Source organism: Emydura macquarii, unplaced genomic scaffold (genome assembly GCF_026122565.2).
Source record: "Emydura macquarii macquarii isolate MOO-44397 ecotype Brisbane River unplaced genomic scaffold, CSIRO-AGI_Emac_v2 contig_968, whole genome shotgun sequence".
Taxonomy (NCBI): domain Eukaryota; kingdom Metazoa; phylum Chordata; order Testudines; family Chelidae; genus Emydura; species Emydura macquarii.
The window spans coordinates 7164285-7182718 of NW_027131105.1; the positions used below are offsets into that span (position 1 = coordinate 7164285).

General features: G+C 60.9%; 1 protein-coding gene across 2 annotated transcripts in view; it reads left to right on the forward strand.

Moving 5' to 3' along the window:
- PLCB3 (phospholipase C beta 3) overlaps nt 1–18434 on the forward strand; it is a 22218-nt gene continuing 3784 nt past the window's right edge. For both annotated transcript variants that reach the window (XR_010918938.1, XM_067544047.1), the window contains exons 1-27: nt 1–234; nt 4391–4468; nt 6004–6072; nt 7100–7240; nt 7941–8020; nt 8278–8331; nt 8541–8616; nt 8699–8799; nt 9152–9318; nt 9547–9693; nt 10557–10714; nt 12034–12116; nt 12240–12324; nt 12614–12800; nt 13347–13460; nt 13695–13765; nt 14019–14115; nt 14510–14594; nt 14967–15091; nt 15404–15558; nt 15752–15913; nt 16039–16138; nt 16707–16811; nt 17067–17158; nt 17424–17556; nt 17896–17931; nt 18157–18373. Coding sequence is in view for 1 of the 2 variants with exons in the window: in XM_067544047.1 (XP_067400148.1) it covers nt 136–234; nt 4391–4468; nt 6004–6072; nt 7100–7240; nt 7941–8020; nt 8278–8331; nt 8541–8616; nt 8699–8799; nt 9152–9318; nt 9547–9693; nt 10557–10714; nt 12034–12116; nt 12240–12324; nt 12614–12800; nt 13347–13460; nt 13695–13765; nt 14019–14115; nt 14510–14594; nt 14967–15091; nt 15404–15558; nt 15752–15913; nt 16039–16138; nt 16707–16811; nt 17067–17158; nt 17424–17556; nt 17896–17931; nt 18157–18373 (3017 nt within the window). In the remaining variant the exon portion in view is untranslated. The remainder of the gene's footprint in view (nt 235–4390; nt 4469–6003; nt 6073–7099; nt 7241–7940; nt 8021–8277; nt 8332–8540; nt 8617–8698; nt 8800–9151; nt 9319–9546; nt 9694–10556; nt 10715–12033; nt 12117–12239; nt 12325–12613; nt 12801–13346; nt 13461–13694; nt 13766–14018; nt 14116–14509; nt 14595–14966; nt 15092–15403; nt 15559–15751; nt 15914–16038; nt 16139–16706; nt 16812–17066; nt 17159–17423; nt 17557–17895; nt 17932–18156; nt 18374–18434) is intronic.

Consider the following 18434-nt stretch of genomic DNA (forward strand, 5'->3'; position numbering starts at 1 on the left):
CGTGCGCATCTGTGTCTTTAAGGCTGTCTTCGGCCGGCCCCACCCCCGCGCCTGTGCCCGGCCCGCCCTGCCCGCAGCCCTTGCAGGGGAGGCCGAGGCAGCTGGGCTGGGTGTCCCGGGCCGTTGGGTGCAGCCATGGCCGGGGCGCGCCCGGGGGTCCACGCTCTGCAGCTGGAGCCGCTGCGGGTCCCCCAGATCCTCATGCGGGGCAGCAAGTTCATCAAGTGGGACGAGGTGAGTAGGGGGGCAGAGACACTCCCCCCCGTCCCGGGAGAGCCCTGCCCCGCCCCACGTCCCGGGAAACCGCCGGCACCCCTGGGAGAGGCCCCCAGCCTCGGCAACACTTAGCCCTGCATCCCTGGGAGAGGCCCCCTATTCCCCCCAGCTGGGGAGACCCCCTGCACCCGCTCCCCCAGCCCGGGAGACCCCTGCACCTGCCCCCGCCCCCCAGCCCAGAAGACCCCTGCCCCCCCAGGAATGACTTCCCCCAAGCCCGGGAGACCCCTGCCCCCCCCAGGAATGACTGCCCCCCCAGCTCGGAAGACCCCTGCCCCTGGCAGCTGCGGCAGAGACATCTGTCAGGAGAGGGGTTTCGCTCTGCCCTTGTATTCTTCCCAGCATCCCTCAGGAGAGTTTCCCCTCCCCTCCCCGCATGTTCCTCTCTTGGGGACAGAGCTCCCCTATGTACTCCCAGATCCCCCTACATGCCCTTCCCCTAAGGGAAGACCCCTGTGCACCTCCTAGCTTCCCTGTGATGTCCCCCCAGAAGAGAGTCCCCCAACATCACTCCCACCAGGAGAGAGCGCCCCAATATCCTGAGAGCCCCCCATACCAAGTCATTTGAGGGGAAGGACATAGAGTGGGAGGAAATTACCTGAAGGGAGCCCTCGACATCTCAGGGGGGACACTCCCATCCCCCCCTGGCCCTCAGTGCAGCTGATTTTTCTTGCCTCTCTCCTGTACCCCCCTTGGGGATAAATCATTGTCATGTACCCCAGCTCCCCAGAGGGATCTCTCAATGTGCCCCAACACCCTGCACAGGCACCCCAGACTTTGCCTTGTGCCCCCCAAAAGTCTCACCCAGCCACCCCAAAAAGTTTCCACACGCTCTCTGAAGCCCCTTGCATTGCACTCCAAACTCTATCCAGTCTGCTTGCAAGGGAAGGGCTCCGCTGAGCCCCCAAAACTTCCTATTCCACCATTCAACCCCTGCAGTGCACCCCAGTACCCCCCACTTTGTACACCAATTCCTTCCTGCCTCCCTCCAGAGAGGGCCCCTGCTCCCCCAGCCCCTGAATGCAGGTGGAGGAAGGGAAGATTGGGGAGAGACCCTAGGCATTGGCGTAATTTGATTTCTATATTTGTGGGAACAGCTCCAGTCAGGCCAATGGAGACGTGCATGGGGGGGGGCAATTCTGTGCCTGTCTAAGGCTTGTAGTTTGGGGGGTGCAACGCCCCCTTGCCCTTCTCAACTACACCCATGAGGGTGGTGGCAGCGGCTCCCTGACTCCCCCTCCCCACATCAGCTGGTTTCACAATCTCAGGCCCAGCAATTCCCCAGTAGCTTGGAGCTCAGCCCCCAAAACCAAACAAGGAAGGAGGAGATGGGAAAGAGAGGATCTCCTCCCACCCAGTCAGGGGAGAAAGATGAGACCCCCATCTGGTGTAGCATAGAAACAGCACTGCACTGCCCCTCTGCCCCCTGCTATCCCAGCCCTGGGCTCCCCCCCAGCTCTGCAGGAGCCCCAGTCCTGACCTGATGCCCCCACCCCATGGAGGAGGGGTTGATTTGATTGTGTCTAGCACTGCTTTTGAACCTGACTCCTTCCTTTTTACCCCCCCCCCCCACCTTGGGGGCTCAGATTCTCCTCCCCAGTCCTGGGAGGGAGGAAACTCAACATAGTGGGGGCGGGGCAGGGGCAGCAAAGGGTCTCAGACACCTGGATTCACATCTCCAAGTGCATCTGTCCTCATTATGGGAAGGGGTGGGAGGTGGAGGTTTAGCAGGGGTTATGCAGTTGAAGGCTTTCCTGCCATGAGCACCCCACCCCATTGCAGGGTGCCCCATCCACCCCTGACAGCCTGGGTGCAAAGCCCACAATATAACTGGGTGCTGCCAGATGGGGTGGGGGAGGGAAGGTGCACCTTAGAGCTGGCCTTACCCCAGCCCCCCTGCCCCTCCCCACACATAGGGGCCTAGTACTGAGATGCAGCCACCTCTGGTCAAGGACATGGCAGCAGGTTAGAAGCCCTCACAGCCAGGACTGTCCTATTGCCAAACCCCTACTCCCTCGAGGACCAGATTTAGGGATGGAGGGGGTGGGGTCTCTTACACTAAGGCTCCTGATCCCAGCCCCCCCTACTCTGACTCCCCCTCCCCTACCACTGGCATCCCCCTTCTTTTTCACTCCCGGCTGTGAAATCCTAACTGTGTTTGCACAGCTCAGAGAAACAAGCTCCCAGGTCCTTGGCCAAGCACCGCTCTACCCCCCAACCACTTCCCGACCAGCTGTGAGCGTGGCCAGGCCAAGCCTGCAAGGTGCCTCCCAGGGCCCCTCCCTCCTAGCTGCCCAGCTCTGCTGGTGTCCCTCAGCCCCAACCCGCAGCCCCTGCTAGGCCAGCTGTGCCAGGTCTGAACTTGTAAGCTCAAGACTGAGCAGGTGCCAGGCTCTTCCTGGGACGGGCAGTACTGGGAAGGCTGGGGGGGGGGCGGTGTTGAACACTCCCTCCCCCCTTTGAACCACTCTGGGGCAAAGTCCTGAGACACCCACATCTTTGTGATGCTGTTTTATTGCAGCTGAATCTGGGGTCCAAGGTCTTTCCCGGGTGAACAGGAAACAGGTGCTATCTGAGCCCCCATGCCCTCAGCCAGTGCTCCCACCTCGCTCCCTACAGCGCCCCTTGCTGGGAGAGGCTGGGGCTGGAATAGCCAGGAGCTCCCCCTGTGTCCCAGTCTCTCTCTCTGGTCCATTGACTCATTCTCAGGCACCCCCTACCCCTCCCCTTCCCTCTCCCCCTCCCCCAAAGCTCTGCATTGAACCCAGCAGCACAGAGGGGCCATTGACCAAGAAGCACATGTCAGCTCTCCATTCATTTCCTACCCTCTTCCACTTGAACAATACGCTGCCGAGGGGAGGGGGGGGGAATCCTGTCTCCTGGGGAGCCAGGGTGAGGGGATGGGGGTCCAGGGGCCTCGCCAAGCAAGGGGGAAGGTTAATAGCACCCCCCCCCCAAACACTCCAGTGTCTTGGATCCCTGGTGTCAGGCTTATAAGGTGCTCTCATGGACTGGGGGGAGTCCCCTGGGGTGGAGCCCTACTTAGGTCTGGGGGAGTCCCCTACTCAGGACACATTCACAGCTCAGTATGGGGGGCAGCTGGCCTTGGAGGGGCCCTCACTGTGGATTGCCACCAGCACTGCAGGTCCTGGACCCCCAGACCAGGGCTCCCCTGCCCGCCCACCCCAGAACTTCCAGGCCAGGGCTTCCCTGTCCCCTCTCCATTCAGGGCTGATACTCCCAGTATTCCCACCCCTGCCAAAAATATCTCCATCTAGCAAGATGTGGGACTCTGCAAAGCTGGGGGCACTGAGCATCCGAAGGGATAGGCACAGGCAGAGAAGTCACTAAAGTAAACATTGGCCTCAAACCAGCCAAACCACACAGGGGTTGTGGGTGAGGGTTGAAGGGCACTGGCAGAGCTGGGGGGGGAAGCCCAGACTGGGATAGCAGAGGGCTGTGGGTCGGGGTTGAGGGGCACTGGCAGAGCCGAGGGGGATAGAGCCCAGGCTGGGATAGCAGAGGGCTGTGGGTCTGAGGGGCACTGGCAGAGCTGGGGGGGGAAGCCCAGACTGGGATAGCAGAGGGCTGTGGGTCGGGGTTGAGACTGGCAGAGCCGAGGGGGATAGAGCCCAGGCTGGGATAGCAGGGGGCTGTGGGTCGGGGCTGAGGGGCACTGGCAGAGCCGAGGGGGATAGAGCTCAGGCTGGGATAGCAGGGGGCTGTGGGTCGGGGCTGAGGGGCACTGGCAGAGCCGAGGGGGATAGAGCCCAGGCTGGGATAGCAGAGGGCTGTGGGTCGGGGCTGAGGGGCACTGGCAGAGCCGAGGGGGATAGAGCCCAGGCTGGGATAGCAGAGGGCTGTGGGTCGGGGCTGAGGGGCCTGGCAGGCTGGGACTGGGATAGCAGAGGGCTGTGGGTCGGGGCTGAGGGGCACTGGCAGAGCCGAGGGGGATAGAGCCCAGGCTGGGATAGCAGGGGGCTGTGGGTCGGGGCTGAGGGGCACTGGCAGAGCCGAGGGGGATAGAGCCCAGGCTGGGATAGCAGGGGGCTGTGGGAGGGGACCAGGAACAGAATCGGTTGCACTGACACTCCCTCCTCTCTGTCCCCCCCAGGAGCCAACGACCCAGACCCTGGTGACGCTGCGGGTCGACCCCCTGGGATTCTTCCTCTACTGGAACGCGCCCCACATGGTAGGGCCCTGGTAGCACTTGTGTCGCGTGGCCGAGCTAAGGCTGGTTTCTGGCGCCCCCACCCCCACCCCCACCCCATCAGGGCCCTGCTGAGATGACAAAGCCCGGAAACACTTGGCACTTTCCCTGCCCTTATCGGGGTCAGCCCGGGAGCAGGACGGGAAAGGCTCCATGGCCGGAAATGTCTGTCAGCTGCTTCCTGTGGTGCCCCCTGCTGGCAGAGGCCAGCACTGGGTGGGTGCTCCCCCTGCAGCTGTTGCCCCCGCCCCACTCCCCATAGTGCCTCCTGCTGGGACAAGCTGGGGCCGCAATACCCAGGAGCTCAGCCCCGCTGCTGCTCTCCTGGAGCTGGCTGGGGAAGCTGGGTCACTCCTTGGGGCTGAGCCATCAGGCCTGTTTGGCAGGAATTTGCTGGGGTGGTGCCAAGAGGCAGAAGGGTTCTTAACCCCTCCTCCCCGCCTGCCTGCCCCGTCCCAGTCTAGCCCAGCCCAGCCCAGCCCAGCTCGTCCGGGGAGCCCCACTTCCCCTGGTCTCCTCTCCCCAGCCTGCCCTGCCCCCTGCTCTGATTTATGATTTTATCTTCTTAGGAGAGGGTGAATCTGGCGAAATGGGGGCGGGAGTAAATGGGGGGGGGCGAGTGAAGGGGGGTTGGGAGCAGTGGGACCTGGGGAAGCCGGGCGAATGGGGGCAGGGGTGGGTGGGCCATGCTGGGGGTGGGATGGGTGCGAGCAGAGTGCTGGGAGGGTTGAATTTGATCCAATCTGTGCTCCTGTTCTCCATCCCACCCCCCTTGGCCTGTCTCCTTCACTCTGGCTGCCCTCCTCCCCTCTGAATTAAATTGGTTTCCGAGGGTGGCTAGTTTTGAGACACCCCCTGGTGGCGGTGGGGGGAGGAGTCTGCCCGTAGGTCCCTCTCAAGGGACTGTGTGGAAATTCTTGTACTCCTCTCAGCTGCGAAGGATGGGCTGGTTCCAAGCTCTGCTGTGTCTCTTTCCCCCCCCCAACCCTGGCGGGGGTGTGGGGGAGAGTGTTTCTGGCTTGGCCCCTCTCCCTCTCTGCCCTTTCCCATGACCCCCCGGCACAGCCACCCAGGTCTCACACAGGAAATACCCCCCCACTGTAGCCCGTACACCCCGAGGGGTGGGGCTGCCTCTCTCCTCCAAGCCCCAGATGTTCTCTCTCCCCTCTCCTGAACTTCCCCTATTCCTGCACTCTTGGGTCCCTATGGGGGTGTCTCCCATAACCCTCTACCCTATGTCATCCCCCATTTCCCATCCCGGTGTTCCTGTCCCCCATGCCTGCTGTGCTGAGGGCAGATATCAGGTACTCGGTGGGTGCGGGAAGGAGCATTGGGGATTTGCCCAGCAGCACTTCCCACGGGATTTGCCTGCCTTGACAGCTGCTTTGCGTGTGGCTGGGATGTGGACCGTTAGGCAGGGACGGACTGCCCCTGCTCCAGCTGTGCGAGTCTGCTCCGCCCCAGCTCATGCTGCTCTAAGGGGCATCTCCCTCCACCCCCCTTTTTGTCCCTGGCAGGAAGTTGACATCTTGGACATCAGCTCCATTCGGGACACACGGACTGGGCGCTATGCCAGGGTCCCAAAGGTGAGAGAGGGGCTCTCCCAGAAGAGACCCCAGAATCACAAACTGGTACCTTCAGTCCCCCCTCCCCACAGACAGGGACGTGTGCAAGGGGGGTCAAGCAGGGGCATGGATCCCCCAATTGCTGGGGGCACAGAACTCCTCCCGGGGCTGGGATGGGGAGGGAGATGACAACTTTTCCCGCACAGGGGCGGGAGATGACAGCTCCTTGGGCCATTGGGGGAGAGCTAGTTCCACCACCCTGGGACTGCAGCAGGGAGAGCCAGCTCCTCTTGGGGGGGAGGAGGAGGAGGAAGGAGAGACCGCTCCTCCAGCCGCAGGGGGCACAGAAAGTGGACCTCCAAAAGTAGCCACATTTTTATTCCTGTGCACACCCCTGCCACATTTAGGGAGAGACCCTACAGCAACAAACTGATGGGGTGGAGGGAGACTCTTCAATAATAAACTGGCACATGCAACCCCCAGTGTACAAGGGGAGACCCTACAATAACAAAGCTAACAAACATAGTCCTCCATCTGATTCCCCACGGCCAGTGTGGGTTGGCTGGGGGGTAGCTGAGTGATCCCTGCCAAGCTCCACCCTCTCCTTCTTTAGGTTCCGCCCCCGTTGTCCTGGGCCCCAGTTAGGGAGCATCTGCAAATTCCCTGCCATTGGAAGGTAACTCCCTGGATGGAGCTGGGAGAGTGAGGGGCAGGGTTAGATCTATCACTCCCTTCACTTCCTCAGGGGAGCCAGGCCTGATGTGGGAGTGGAAGGTGCCTGCGAGACCCTCTCATAACACACTGGGGGCCTAATCCTGGCTTGTGCTGGAAGACCCTACAAAACACAGTGGGGGCACGGCATGGGAGCTGAGCACTGGCTCCTGATCCCAGAGATGGCCTGGAGTGTGGGGATGTTTTTAACCCTGATTGGTTGAGCTGCCCAGTGCCACGCCTCATGGGGAGGTGGAGGGGGGGAGGTGATGTTACAGCACCCCCTGCTGGCAAGCAGAGCATTGCTGGCTCTCACCACCACGCCAACCCCCGGCAGGACCCCAAGACGCGGGAGATGCTCGGGTTGGGGGGCTCAGAGTCACACCCCGAGGAGAACCTGCTGACTGTGGTGCATGGCCTGGACCTCGTCAACATCAGCTTCCTAAACTTCATGGCAGTGCAGGAGGATGTGGCCAAGGTGGGTGTGGCTGGTGGTAAGGGGCAGTGCTAGCGCTGGCAGGGACCATGGTTGGCAATAGAAAGAGGGAATGAATAGGGAGTATTGCCAACAATGGAGTGGGAAATGTTGTGGGGGGGGGGGGGGGAGCTGGCAGGGGTGGAGAGAAAAGGGGATGCTGGGAATGGGAGGGCGGACAGTTGAATGCCTGGGGAAATGGAGGGAGATGTGGAGGCCAGTGGGGGGAAGGTGAGTGAGCAGGAGTAACCAACAGGGCATGGGGGTGCAGGACATGGGGCAGTGCAGTACTGGGGGGAATGGAAGGGGGTGCATGGGGGAGGGGGATTGTCAGAAGGATGCCAATGGGGCATGGGGAGCGAGGGGGTAATCGGCTATGTGTGTGGGATGCTGGAAATGGAGGGAAGTGGGGTAGTGCATGGCACAGGGTTGCCTGCCAGGCGAGTGGGGGTGGGGACAGGCGGGAGCATCTCAGATGGTCGGGGCAGGGTGGTGGTGTGGAAAGGTGGGCGATTGTGCCCCTATCACTCCCCTCCGGGTTGGATCTTGTAACCGCCCCAGGTGGGCATGTCCCATGGGAGTGCCCCTAGTGCCTCACTGACGAGTTGGGGAGAGAGCGTCCTTGGCACAGGGGAGGAAGGGGGGCAAGCAACCGCACGGTCACTCCTCTCTTCCCTCACCCCCACTCCCTGATCCCCCCCAGGTCTGGACTGAGGAGCTGTTCAAACTGGCCATGAACATTCTGGCCCAAAATGCGTCTCGCAACACCTTCCTGCAGAAAACGTAAGTCTCAGGATTGGGCGAGGGATCCTTGTATAAACAGCTCATACACCCCACCCCAGAGGCAACTGCATCCAACAGACAAGGGATCCCCATATACATAGCCCCTCCACCCCACCCCAGAAGCAGCTGCAACCTAACACCAGGCAAGGAATCCCTGTATAAACAGCCCCCACAACCCACCCCAGAGGTGACCCTGGTGAGGGGTGTCTGACCAGGCTTTGCTGCTCTGTAGCATCTGTCTTGTTTCCTTCCCTCAGCTACACCCGGCTCAAACTCCAGGTGAACCAGGAAGGCCGGATCCCAGTGAAGAAGTAAGTTCCTGCCCCATCTCCCACTCCCTCTTTGCTGCAGAAGGGAGCAGCCAGGGCCCCGCCAGGTCCCAGAGTGGTGTTTCCAAACTCCCTGACTGAAGATGAGCTCTGCTGGTGCCCCTCAATCCCGACCTGCAGCCCCCCAACTCTTGCTTTGCTGGTGCCCCCCAATCCCGACCTGCAGGCTTCCCACTCTTCTGTCTCCCCAGCATCCTGAAGATGTTCTCAGCTGATAAGAAGCGTGTGGAGACAGCTCTAGAGTCCTGTGGCCTTAACTTCAATCGGGTACGTCCCTGTCCCCAGCCACTCCTCCCAGTTGCCCTGTGCCCCCCAGTGACTGTCCTGCACTGTTGTTGTTCCCCCCCAGAGTGAGTCGATCAAGCCGGACGAGTTCACACTGGAGATCTTCGAGCGCTTCCTGAACAAGCTCTGCCTGCGTCCCGACATTGACAAAATCCTGCTGGAGATGTGAGTGCCTGGCCCCTCCCGGGTGCAGTGGGGGGTGGGTCCAGTGTCTGGGGCATGACCCTGGGGCTGCAGCAGGAGGATCACTGTGGGAGATGGGAGGGGAGAAGGGGGCGGTCTGGGAATTGGGGGAGGGGGACCTGCTGACGGGTATCTGGAGAGGACCCACTGTCTGGTGGGGTGGTGTGTTTGTGGGGGTTTGGCATCTAGGATGGGGTGGGGCAGGAAGGCTCCCAGCCACCAGGGGGGATGGAGGGTCAGTGTCTAACTGGGACGGCGGTGCCTGGCAAATGGGGGGTGCTATTAAAGGTGGGGTTGCCTGTGGAGGTTGTAAATAACATCTCTGCCCCCCCAGTGGGGCAAAGGGGAAGCCCTACCTGAGCCTGGACCAGCTGATGGATTTCATCAACCAGCGACAGCGGGACCCCCGGCTGAACGAGGTGCTGTACCCCCCCCTCAGCCGTGCCCAGGTGCGCCAGCTCATCGACAAGTACGAGCCCAACCGCCAGTTCCTGGAGCGAGGTGAGCCCCGGGGCAGGAGGGGGAGCTAGCGTGGGGGGCGGGCTGGAATCTGAGCAGTGAGTGCACATGGCAGATGCTGGGGAGCCTGGGACAGGGCTGGGTGGGATGTTGATGGGGTCTGTGCCCTGAGGGAAACTGTGGGACGGGGGTGGGGTGTTAGCAGTGGGCCTGTGGGGGGACTGGCCCCATGCTGGGGCTGGTCATCCTTACTAACGCCCTGCCCTCCAGACCAGATGTCGATGGAGGGGTTTGGGCGCTACCTGGGGGGGGAGGAGAACAGCATCGTCCCCCCTGAAAAGCTGGATCTGAGCGATGACATGAGCCAGCCGCTGAGCAGCTACTTCATCAACTCCTCCCACAACACCTACCTCACAGGTACGGCCCCGCCCCCATCCCCTACCTCACAGGTATGGTGCCCCCTCTCCCCCATCCCCTACCTCACAGGTATGGCCCCGCCCCCATCTCACAGGTACGGTGCCCCCCTCCTGCCTCTCTCCAACACCTACCTCACAGGTATGGTGCCCTCCTGCCCCCATCCCCTACCTCACAGGTACGGCTCCCCGCCTCCCTCACCAATCCCCTACCTCACAGGTACGGTGCCCCCCCTCCCACCTCTCCCCCTACCCCAACACCTACCTCACGGGTACGCCCCCCCACCTCTCCCCCAACACTTACCTCACAGGTATGGCCCCGCCCCCATCCCCTACCGCACAGGTATGGCTCCCCGCCTCCCTTACCAATCCCTCCCCCAACCCCTACATCACAGGTATGGTCCTGCCCACCCATCAACCCCTCACAGGAATTGGGGGGCCCTCCTCATGCATCCTCTGAGTTCCTCATCTACCCTGCAGGTCTGGGGGTCCCCCTGGAAGCCCTAGGGATGGCCCAAGCACATCTCCCCCCATAGATCCCAGGCACTGCCCCCTTGTTCCTCCTCCCAGTGAAGGGGCAGGGGGGATGAGAGAAAGACAGCACACAGGGTTCGGTGTGTGCATGGGAGGGTCTGGGGGTTGGGGATGAATGGGTGTGTGTTAGGGGGATCAGGGATGTGTATGGGGCATGTGTAAATATGGGAGGATCAGGGATCTGTGAGTTGAGTATGAGGGTTGAGGGGGGTCTGTGCAGTGGGTGGGTTTACGGTGTCAGGGCTGTGTGCAGGGGGGGTCTGTGTGTTTGGAGTCTGGGTGGTCAGGGCATCCATGGGGTGCTGATGCTGACCCCTTCCCACCCCACCCCAGCGGGCCAGCTGACAGGGAACTCGTCAGTGGAGATGTATCGACAGGTGCTGCTGAGCGGCTGCCGCTGCATCGAGCTTGACTGCTGGAAGGGGCGGCCCCAGGACGAGGAGCCCTTCATCACGCACGGCTTCACCATGACAACCGAAATCCCCTTCAAGGTAGTGATCCACGGGGGAGCCCTCTGGAAACACACCCCTGAGGCCCTCCATTGCTCACAGAGCTGTAGGGCTGGAAGGGATCACAAGAGGCCACAAGTCCAGCCCCTGGCCTGAGGCAGGGACAAGTAAACCTCAACCGTCCCTGACAGGTGTTTGTCCAGCCTGGTCTTAAAAACCTCACATCACGGGTGCCCGCAGCTTCCCTTGGAAGCCCATTCCAGAGCTTAACTACCTTCGAGTCCAAAGGTTTTTCCTCATATCTGACCTGAATCTCCCTTGCTACAGGTTAAGCCCATTACTTCTTGTCCTACCTCCTGAGGCCATGGTGAACAATTGATCCCCATCCTCTTTCTAACACCCCTTTACATACTGGAAGACTGTTATCGGGTCCCCCCTCAGTCGTCTTTTCTCAAGGATAAACATGCCCAGTGTTTTTAACTTTTTCTCATAGGTCAGGTTTTCTAAACCTTTTCTCATTTTTGTTGCCCTCTGGACTCTCTCCAGTTTGTCCACATCTTTCCTAAAGTGTGCTGCCCTGAACTGGACACAGTTCTCCAGCTGAGATCTCACCAGTGCCAAGTAGAGCAGGACAATTATTTCCCATGTCTTACATACAACACTCCGGTTAATTCATTGTGGGGTCTTATGAACATTTTTTACAACTGCACCATGTTGTTGACTCATTTGAATTGTGATCCACTATAGCCCCCAGGTCCCTTTCAGCAGTACTACTACCTGGCCAGGTCTTCCCCAGTTTGTAGTTGGGCATTTGGGTTTTTTTCCTTCCTACTTTCAATACTTTGCACTTGCCTTTATCGAATTTCATCTTGTGGATTTCAGACCAGCTCTCTCATTTGACTTGGCCATTCTGAATTCTCAGCCTATCCTCCAAAGTGCTTGCAACTCCGCCTGGTTTGGGGTCATCTTCAGATGCTGTGAGCACACTCTCCACTCCATTCTCCAAGTCATTAGTGAACATGTTGAATAGCACTGGACCCGGGACTGATTCCTGGGTCATCTGTGTGGGACCCCACTAGTTACAGGCCCCCCCATTTGACAGCAAATAATTGATAAGTACATTTGAGTATGGTCTTTCATCCAGCTTTGCACCCACCTGAGAGTAATATCGTCTAGACCACGCTTATAACAGCTTCACCAGGGCCATGAAGATTCCATTAAGGTACTGGGGATCCCCCCAGTCCTGGGCTCCTGACCCACAGTCCCCTGATGTTCCAGTCCTGGACTTCCCCAGCTCTGCTCAGTCCCAAACTGCAGCCCTTTGCTATCCCAGCCCTGACTCTGGTCTCCCCTGGCTCTAGGAGGTGATTGAGGCCATTGCTGAAAGTGCTTTCAAGACATCCCCGTTCCCTGTCATCCTGTCCTTCGAGAACCACGTTGACTCGTGAGTAATCCCTGTGCCCAGTCCTGCCGGTGCTCCCCTCCACCCCCCCTGCTCCCTGGGGTATGCCCTGCTGGGAGAGGCTGAGGTTCCTTAGGTCTAATGACCCCTTCGCTCTGCCCTCAGGGCCAAGCAGCAGGCTAAGATGGCTGAGTACTGTCGCAGCATCTTTGGGGAGGCTCTGCTGATCGAGCCCCTGGAGAAATACCCGGTGAGTTGGCGGAAGTGCGGGGAGAGGAGGAGGGTATCGAGGCAAGTGTATCAAGGGGGGAGTCAGGGTGGGGGATATTTGGGAGAGTATGGGGAAGTGGCAAGGGGGTGAAGAGGTGTCTGGGGGAGATGGATGAATAGGTCCTGAATATCTGGGGATGGAGAAGCAGGCAGGGTGTCTGAGGGGGAGAGGTGGGTCAGTGCGGCTTGAGGGGAGTGAAGGGGGTGTCTATGGGGTCTTCGCCCCCCCCATGGCTGGCTTGCCCTGCTCTAACCCTCGTCCCTCACAGCTGCAACCGGGCATGGCGCTGCCCAGCCCCCAGGAGCTGATGGGCCGTATCCTGGTGAAGAACAAGAAGCGGCGGCAGCGGCCGGCGAGCAAGGGCCTCGAGGGGAGCAGCATCCGCAAGCGCCTGCTGGAGCCCACAGTGAGCGACATGGGGCAAGGCCTGGGGGACCTGCCCTCACCCCCGCCGGGTACGTACCCCTCCCCAGCCAGCGTCACCCCTCCCCCGCAGGGTATGCACCCCAGATCTGCACTCGTCCCTGCTGTGTATATACCCCTCCCCCAGCCAGTGCCATCCCCTGCAGGTACATACCCCTGGATCCATCTTCACCACCCCTCCATCCAGTGCCCCCCTCACTCGCCCTCCTGCTGAGCATCTGGCTCTGTACCTCCTTTCCCCACCCCCCTCACTGACAGCTTTGGCATAGACAAGCCCGGCCCCCACCACAGCTGCTGAGGGGGGAATCAGGCAGTGGTTTCCTTCCAAGCCCTGCCTGCGATCTGCCCCCCAACTACACAGCACGTCTCCCCACCCTTGTGGGGCTTTCCTCTGGGTTGGGGGCAGAAATGTGTAACCCCCCTGGGTGCTGTGGGCCTGTCGTTGAGGTGTGCGCAGAGAAACGCCCTTTCTAGCCTGGGGGTTCACCCTCCATTTCCTGTCCCACTGAGGAGCTGGGGGCACCTTGTCCCCCCTTCCCTCAGCTCTGTGGTGCTCACAACCTTCCCCCTCCCCCCAGGTTCCCCCTATGTCGAGCAGCACAAGGGGGGCAACCCCTCAGTCATTGCCAACGGGGAGGAGAAGGCACCACCAGAGAGACTGGCCAAGCTGGCAGAGCCCCGCAAATCCATCGGTGAGTGGGAAGGGGGTGTCACACCCCAACAGCCCCCCAGAACATTGGGGCCCCGGGGGGGAGCTCAGGAGGAGGGGTCTGAGTGACAGGCTGAAATGAGGTGGGGGGGCCTGTGTGTGGAAGGTGTCTAGTGAGGTTTGGGGCTGGTGCATTGGGGTGACCCCCTGGGGTAGGGGGTGAAGTTAAGGGTGGGGGTGTCTGGGGTCTCTAACCCTTCACTTCACCACCCCCCAGACCGGGAGGCTGAGAGCGAGGAGGAGGAAGAGGAAGAGCAGCCAGATCCCAAGAAGCCTACAACGGATGAGGTAGGAGGAGGCCCTGGGGGGGTTTCCTCCATTTCCAGGGGCTTTCCTAAGGGGGGGGTCTCTGCCCTCTTGGCCCCTGGTTTGTAACATGGGGTGTTACTGGGTGGGGTGACTAGGCTGTGAGCAGCACTGAGATGGCAGATGTGGGGGGTCGATAGCAGCTGTGCCTGGTGCCCCCCCAGAACCCTTTCAGAGAGGACTTTGCTTCTTGGGGAAATGGGCTCAGGACCTCTGACATCCCCCCTGCTCCCAGGGCACGGCCAGCAGCGAGGTGAACGCCACTGAGGAGATGTCCACGCTGGTGAACTACATCGAACCTGTCAAATTCAAATCCTTCCAGGCTGCCAGAAGTGAGTGCTGGGGGGCGGGCAGGGAGGTGGGGTTGGAAGAGAGATGCAGGGGGCTGGGATCTGAGAGGCCGGGGGTATGAGCTGTCTGTGCAGTGGTTCGGTTGGGGGCAGAATGCTTGGGGGAGCTCAGGGATTTAAGGGGGAGCTAGGGGTGGGGGAGGTGGCAGAGATGTCTGAGGATGGATGGGAGTGATGGTCTGGGGGAGGAGAATTCAAGAGGTGGGGCTCTCGAGGTGGGGCTATGGGGGAGCCAGGGCTGTCTGGGGGGGGCCCAGCGGGGAGGGTTGGGTGTTGCTGACCGTAGAGGTGTGGCGGGGGGGGCAGATGCTGCAGGAAGGAGTCTCTCCACAGGGGGGCGCTAATGCACTGCACCCCACCCCCTTACTGCCCCTAGAGCGGAACAAGTCCTTTGAGATGTCGTCCTTTGTGGAGACAAAGGGGCTGGAGCAGCTCACCAAGAGCCCCATGGAATTTGTCGAGTATCCTGCCAGGGGGCAATACTGAAGGGCAGGGAGCTGTGGGAAGGAGTTGGGGATGGCGGGGAGGGCAGAGGTAGGTTTGGGGGGATAGCAGAAAAAGGGAGGGTTGGTTTGGGGGTAGGGAGGAGTCAGGGGATGGGGGGAGAGTTGGTTTGGGGGTCCAGGAGGAGTCAGGGGATGGGGGGAGGGGGTTGTTTGGGGGCAGGGAGGAGTGGGAGGATAGCTGGGAGGGCAGAGGTAGGTTCAGGGGAGCTAGCAGGAAAAGGGAGGGTTGGTTTGTGGGGCGGCAAGCTGCAGAGTAGGGGTGGATGCTCCTGGGGGGCGTTGGCTGCTGTTTCCCACTGTTACCTTGACACCCCGCCACGCGCCCAGATACAACAAGAAGCAGCTAAGCCGGATCTACCCCAAGGGCACACGGGTTGACTCCTCCAATTACATGCCCCAGCTCTTCTGGAACGCCGGCTGCCAGATGGTGGCACTCAACTTCCAGTCCCTCGGTGAGTGCCCTCCCGATGCCCCTCACACACGACCCCCCAGCCTCCTGGTATCTCCCCTGGGCTCCCCCCCACCCTCAGTTCTTGCTGCTGGGGGACCCCAGTGCGATCTGCATCGCTGGGCGTAGTTACTGTGTCATGTTCCCTCCCCAGCTCCCTCTTAGTACCATTAATTTTGCATCCTTCCAACCCCTGCCTCCCGATTGGGGTGGGGTGAATGAGGATTTCCCCGCCCAACTCCCTGGGGCTCCCCACAGTCTTTCAGTGCTGTGCCCCTAACCCCCTCCCCCCATGGGGGCCCCCGTTACCCTCCAGACCTGCCGATACAGCTGAACCTGGGCATGTTTGAGTACAACCGGCGCAGTGGGTACCTGCTGAAGCCCGAGTTCATGCGGCGTGAGGACAAACCCTTCGACCCCTTCACCGTGGACATCGTGGACGGCATCGTGGCCAACACGGTCAAGGTCAAGGTGAGAGCTGAGGGCTGCTGGGTGACAACCCATCCCACTGGGCGGGGGGGGGCGTATGGGGCGCAGGGAGGTCTGTGGGGAGGATGAGGGACCTTGTGGGGCTGGGGCTTGCTGGGGGTGTCGGGTGGCATCGGAGGCATGTGGGAGGTCACTAGCAGCTCTGACTCCCTTTCTCCTCTCCCTTCCCGCCCAGATCATCTCGGGGCAGTTCCTGTCAGACAAGCGGGTGGGGATCTACGTGGAAGTGGACATGTTCGGCCTCCCCATCGACACCAAGCGCAAGTTCCGGACGCGCCCGTCCCAGGGCAACTCCTTCAACCCCGTCTGGGACGAGGAGCCCTTCGTCTTCCCCAAGGTCAGGCTCTGGGGCAGGGGCTGGGAAGGGGGTGGAGGCAGCTGAGTTTGGGGGTGGAAAAGTGTGGGTGGTGTCCCTTGCCTGCAGGTCCCAGGGCAGCATCTAACCCCCCTTGGCTCCCGCAGGTGGTGCTGCCCACGCTGGCGTCCCTGCGCATTGCTGTCTTTGAGGAGGGGGGGAAATTTGTTGGGCACCGGATCCTGCCTGTTTCAGCCATTCGGTCTGGTAAGCAGAGCCGCCCGGGGTCCCTGCCCCCCATCTGTCACCAAGGCAACGGGGGGACATGCGAGGTGCTGGTTACCACAACCAAACCCCTCCCCCCCAGCGCTAGGCCTGGTCCCATCATGCATCGCTCTAGGCCCCTCACTGAGGCAATGTGGAGGGGAGATGTGAATTACCCACAACCCCCGGCAATGGGCTCCAGACCTGTGGGTAGGGTGATGGGAGGCGCAAATTACCCCATGACCCACCTTGGGCTCCAGGCCTGCTCCCATCATGCATTGCTCCTGGCAAGCGGGGCTCAGGAGATGCTGCATTCCCCAGCTCTGCTCCATGATGCATTGCTCCTGCCCTCTGCAGTTACCCCCCAGTTCCATCAGCCCTCCCCCCCTTAAGGTCCCATAGGCAACCTTGCCCCCCCTCCCATCCTAAGAATGGTGAGCTTGGCATGGGGCACTCCCTACCCAGTCCCCAACACTGCTGGGGGCTCAGTGCCCCTACAAACCCTAGGATGCCCCCTCATCTGGTCTGTTCTGACCCCCCTCTTTTCTCTATGTCCCCACCCACCAACCAGGGTATCACTACATCTGCCTGCGCAGCGAAAGCAACCAGCCTCTGAGCCTGCCCGCCCTGCTGGTCTATACAGAAGCCAATGACTATATCCCGGATGACCACCAGGGTACCAGGGGACATGGGAGGGTGGCCTGCGGGGAGGAGGGGGGGGGGGTTGGCTGGAGGGGAGCTGAGGCTGGTGGCTGTTTTGGGGAGCTGGAGCTGATGGGGTGTCTCTGGAAGGGGTGTGTCTATCTGGAGGGCTGAAGGATAGTGTGGCCTGGGATGTTGGGAGCTGGGGAGGGTAAATAGGAGCCTTTGGTGGGGACTGAGGGGAATTTTCCCTCCTGTGCATCCTTCAATCCCCATTTCTACCCCTTAGACTATGCAGAGGCCCTGATCAACCCCATCAAACATGTCAGCCTCATGGACCAGCGGGCAAAACAGCTGGTGGCGTTGATAGGAGACGGGGAGGTGAGTGGGGTGGGGATCTCGGGGAGGGAGGACATGTGCAGTAGTGGATCTGAGGGAGGAGAGGATGCAATGGATCTGGGTGTGAGGAGAATGGGGTACAGGTGATGTGTGGGGTACTAGGATCCCATTCGGGCTGGAGGTCTGGCTTGGTGGGGGCGGTAGGAAGGAACCAACAGGAGTTTTGGTGTGGGGGTAGTTCTTGGAGATGGTTTGAAGGGAGGCCTCTGTCTCCCTCATTGAACCCATCCTCTCCTTTCTCCCCTAGGAGAGTGCAGAGAAACCACGGGAAACGCCTGGGAAGCAGCGTGCCGATGTGGTGGCTGAGCCCCCCACAGACCCCCGCCAGCCACCCATTGTCTTGCTGCCCCCTGCTGGCAGCCCCAGTGTCGCCAGCCCAGGTAAGGGGGATCCCTGATAACTCTACCAGCCAGTGGGGAGAGGAATCAGCTGGGGGAGGCCCCCTCTGCTTAGCAGGGCTTTCCTTTAACCAGGGGAAGGGAGCATCCCCTATAAGGAGCAGGGGCTCATATGTGGCTTGAGGATGGGGGTCCCTTGTAGTGGGGAGTATAGAGTCGTGGTGCAATGGAGCCAATCCCAGTGGCACGTGGGGGGTGCATAATGGCAGAGACCCTGTGATCCAGTCCAGCCTTCAGAGCCGTAGCCCTCTTGGGGGCTGGAAGAGATGGGGGGTGTTTCTCCTCATGCCCCCCACTAACCATTGTCTCCTCCCCCTGCAGGGCAAAGGGATGACCTCATTGCCAGCGTCCTCGCAGGTAAGGGCTGCACCAGAGCATGGGGCTGCTCTGGAGCTGTGCCTACCTTCCGCTGATACCGCATCGCTCAGCTCTGGGGGTGGGCTGTGGAAGAGACACAAATAGTTCTGCTGTTACCAGCCCTCGCGTCCCACCGCAGAGGCAGCTGCATCTCAGCATTGGCTCCCTGGATATGGAGGGATTGGGGGATGCTGTGACCCTCCCTCACCCCTCCCTCTGTTCCAGAGGTGGCCCCCCAGTCCCTGGAGGAGTTGCGGCAGCAAAAAGGCTACATCAAGCTCCTGAAGAAGCAGTACCGGGAGCTGAAGGAGCTACGAAAGAAGCACATGAAGAACATTTCCAGCCTCAACAAGAAGCAGAGCACGCGGGCCAACCAGCTGCACAGTGACAGCATCCGGCGCCGCTCCCAGGTGGAGAGGAGTCTACGTCGTGGGCACCAGAAGTGAGTGGCCTCCCCATGGCTCTGCCGGTGCCCCTCAGTCCTGATCCACAGCCTCACTGCT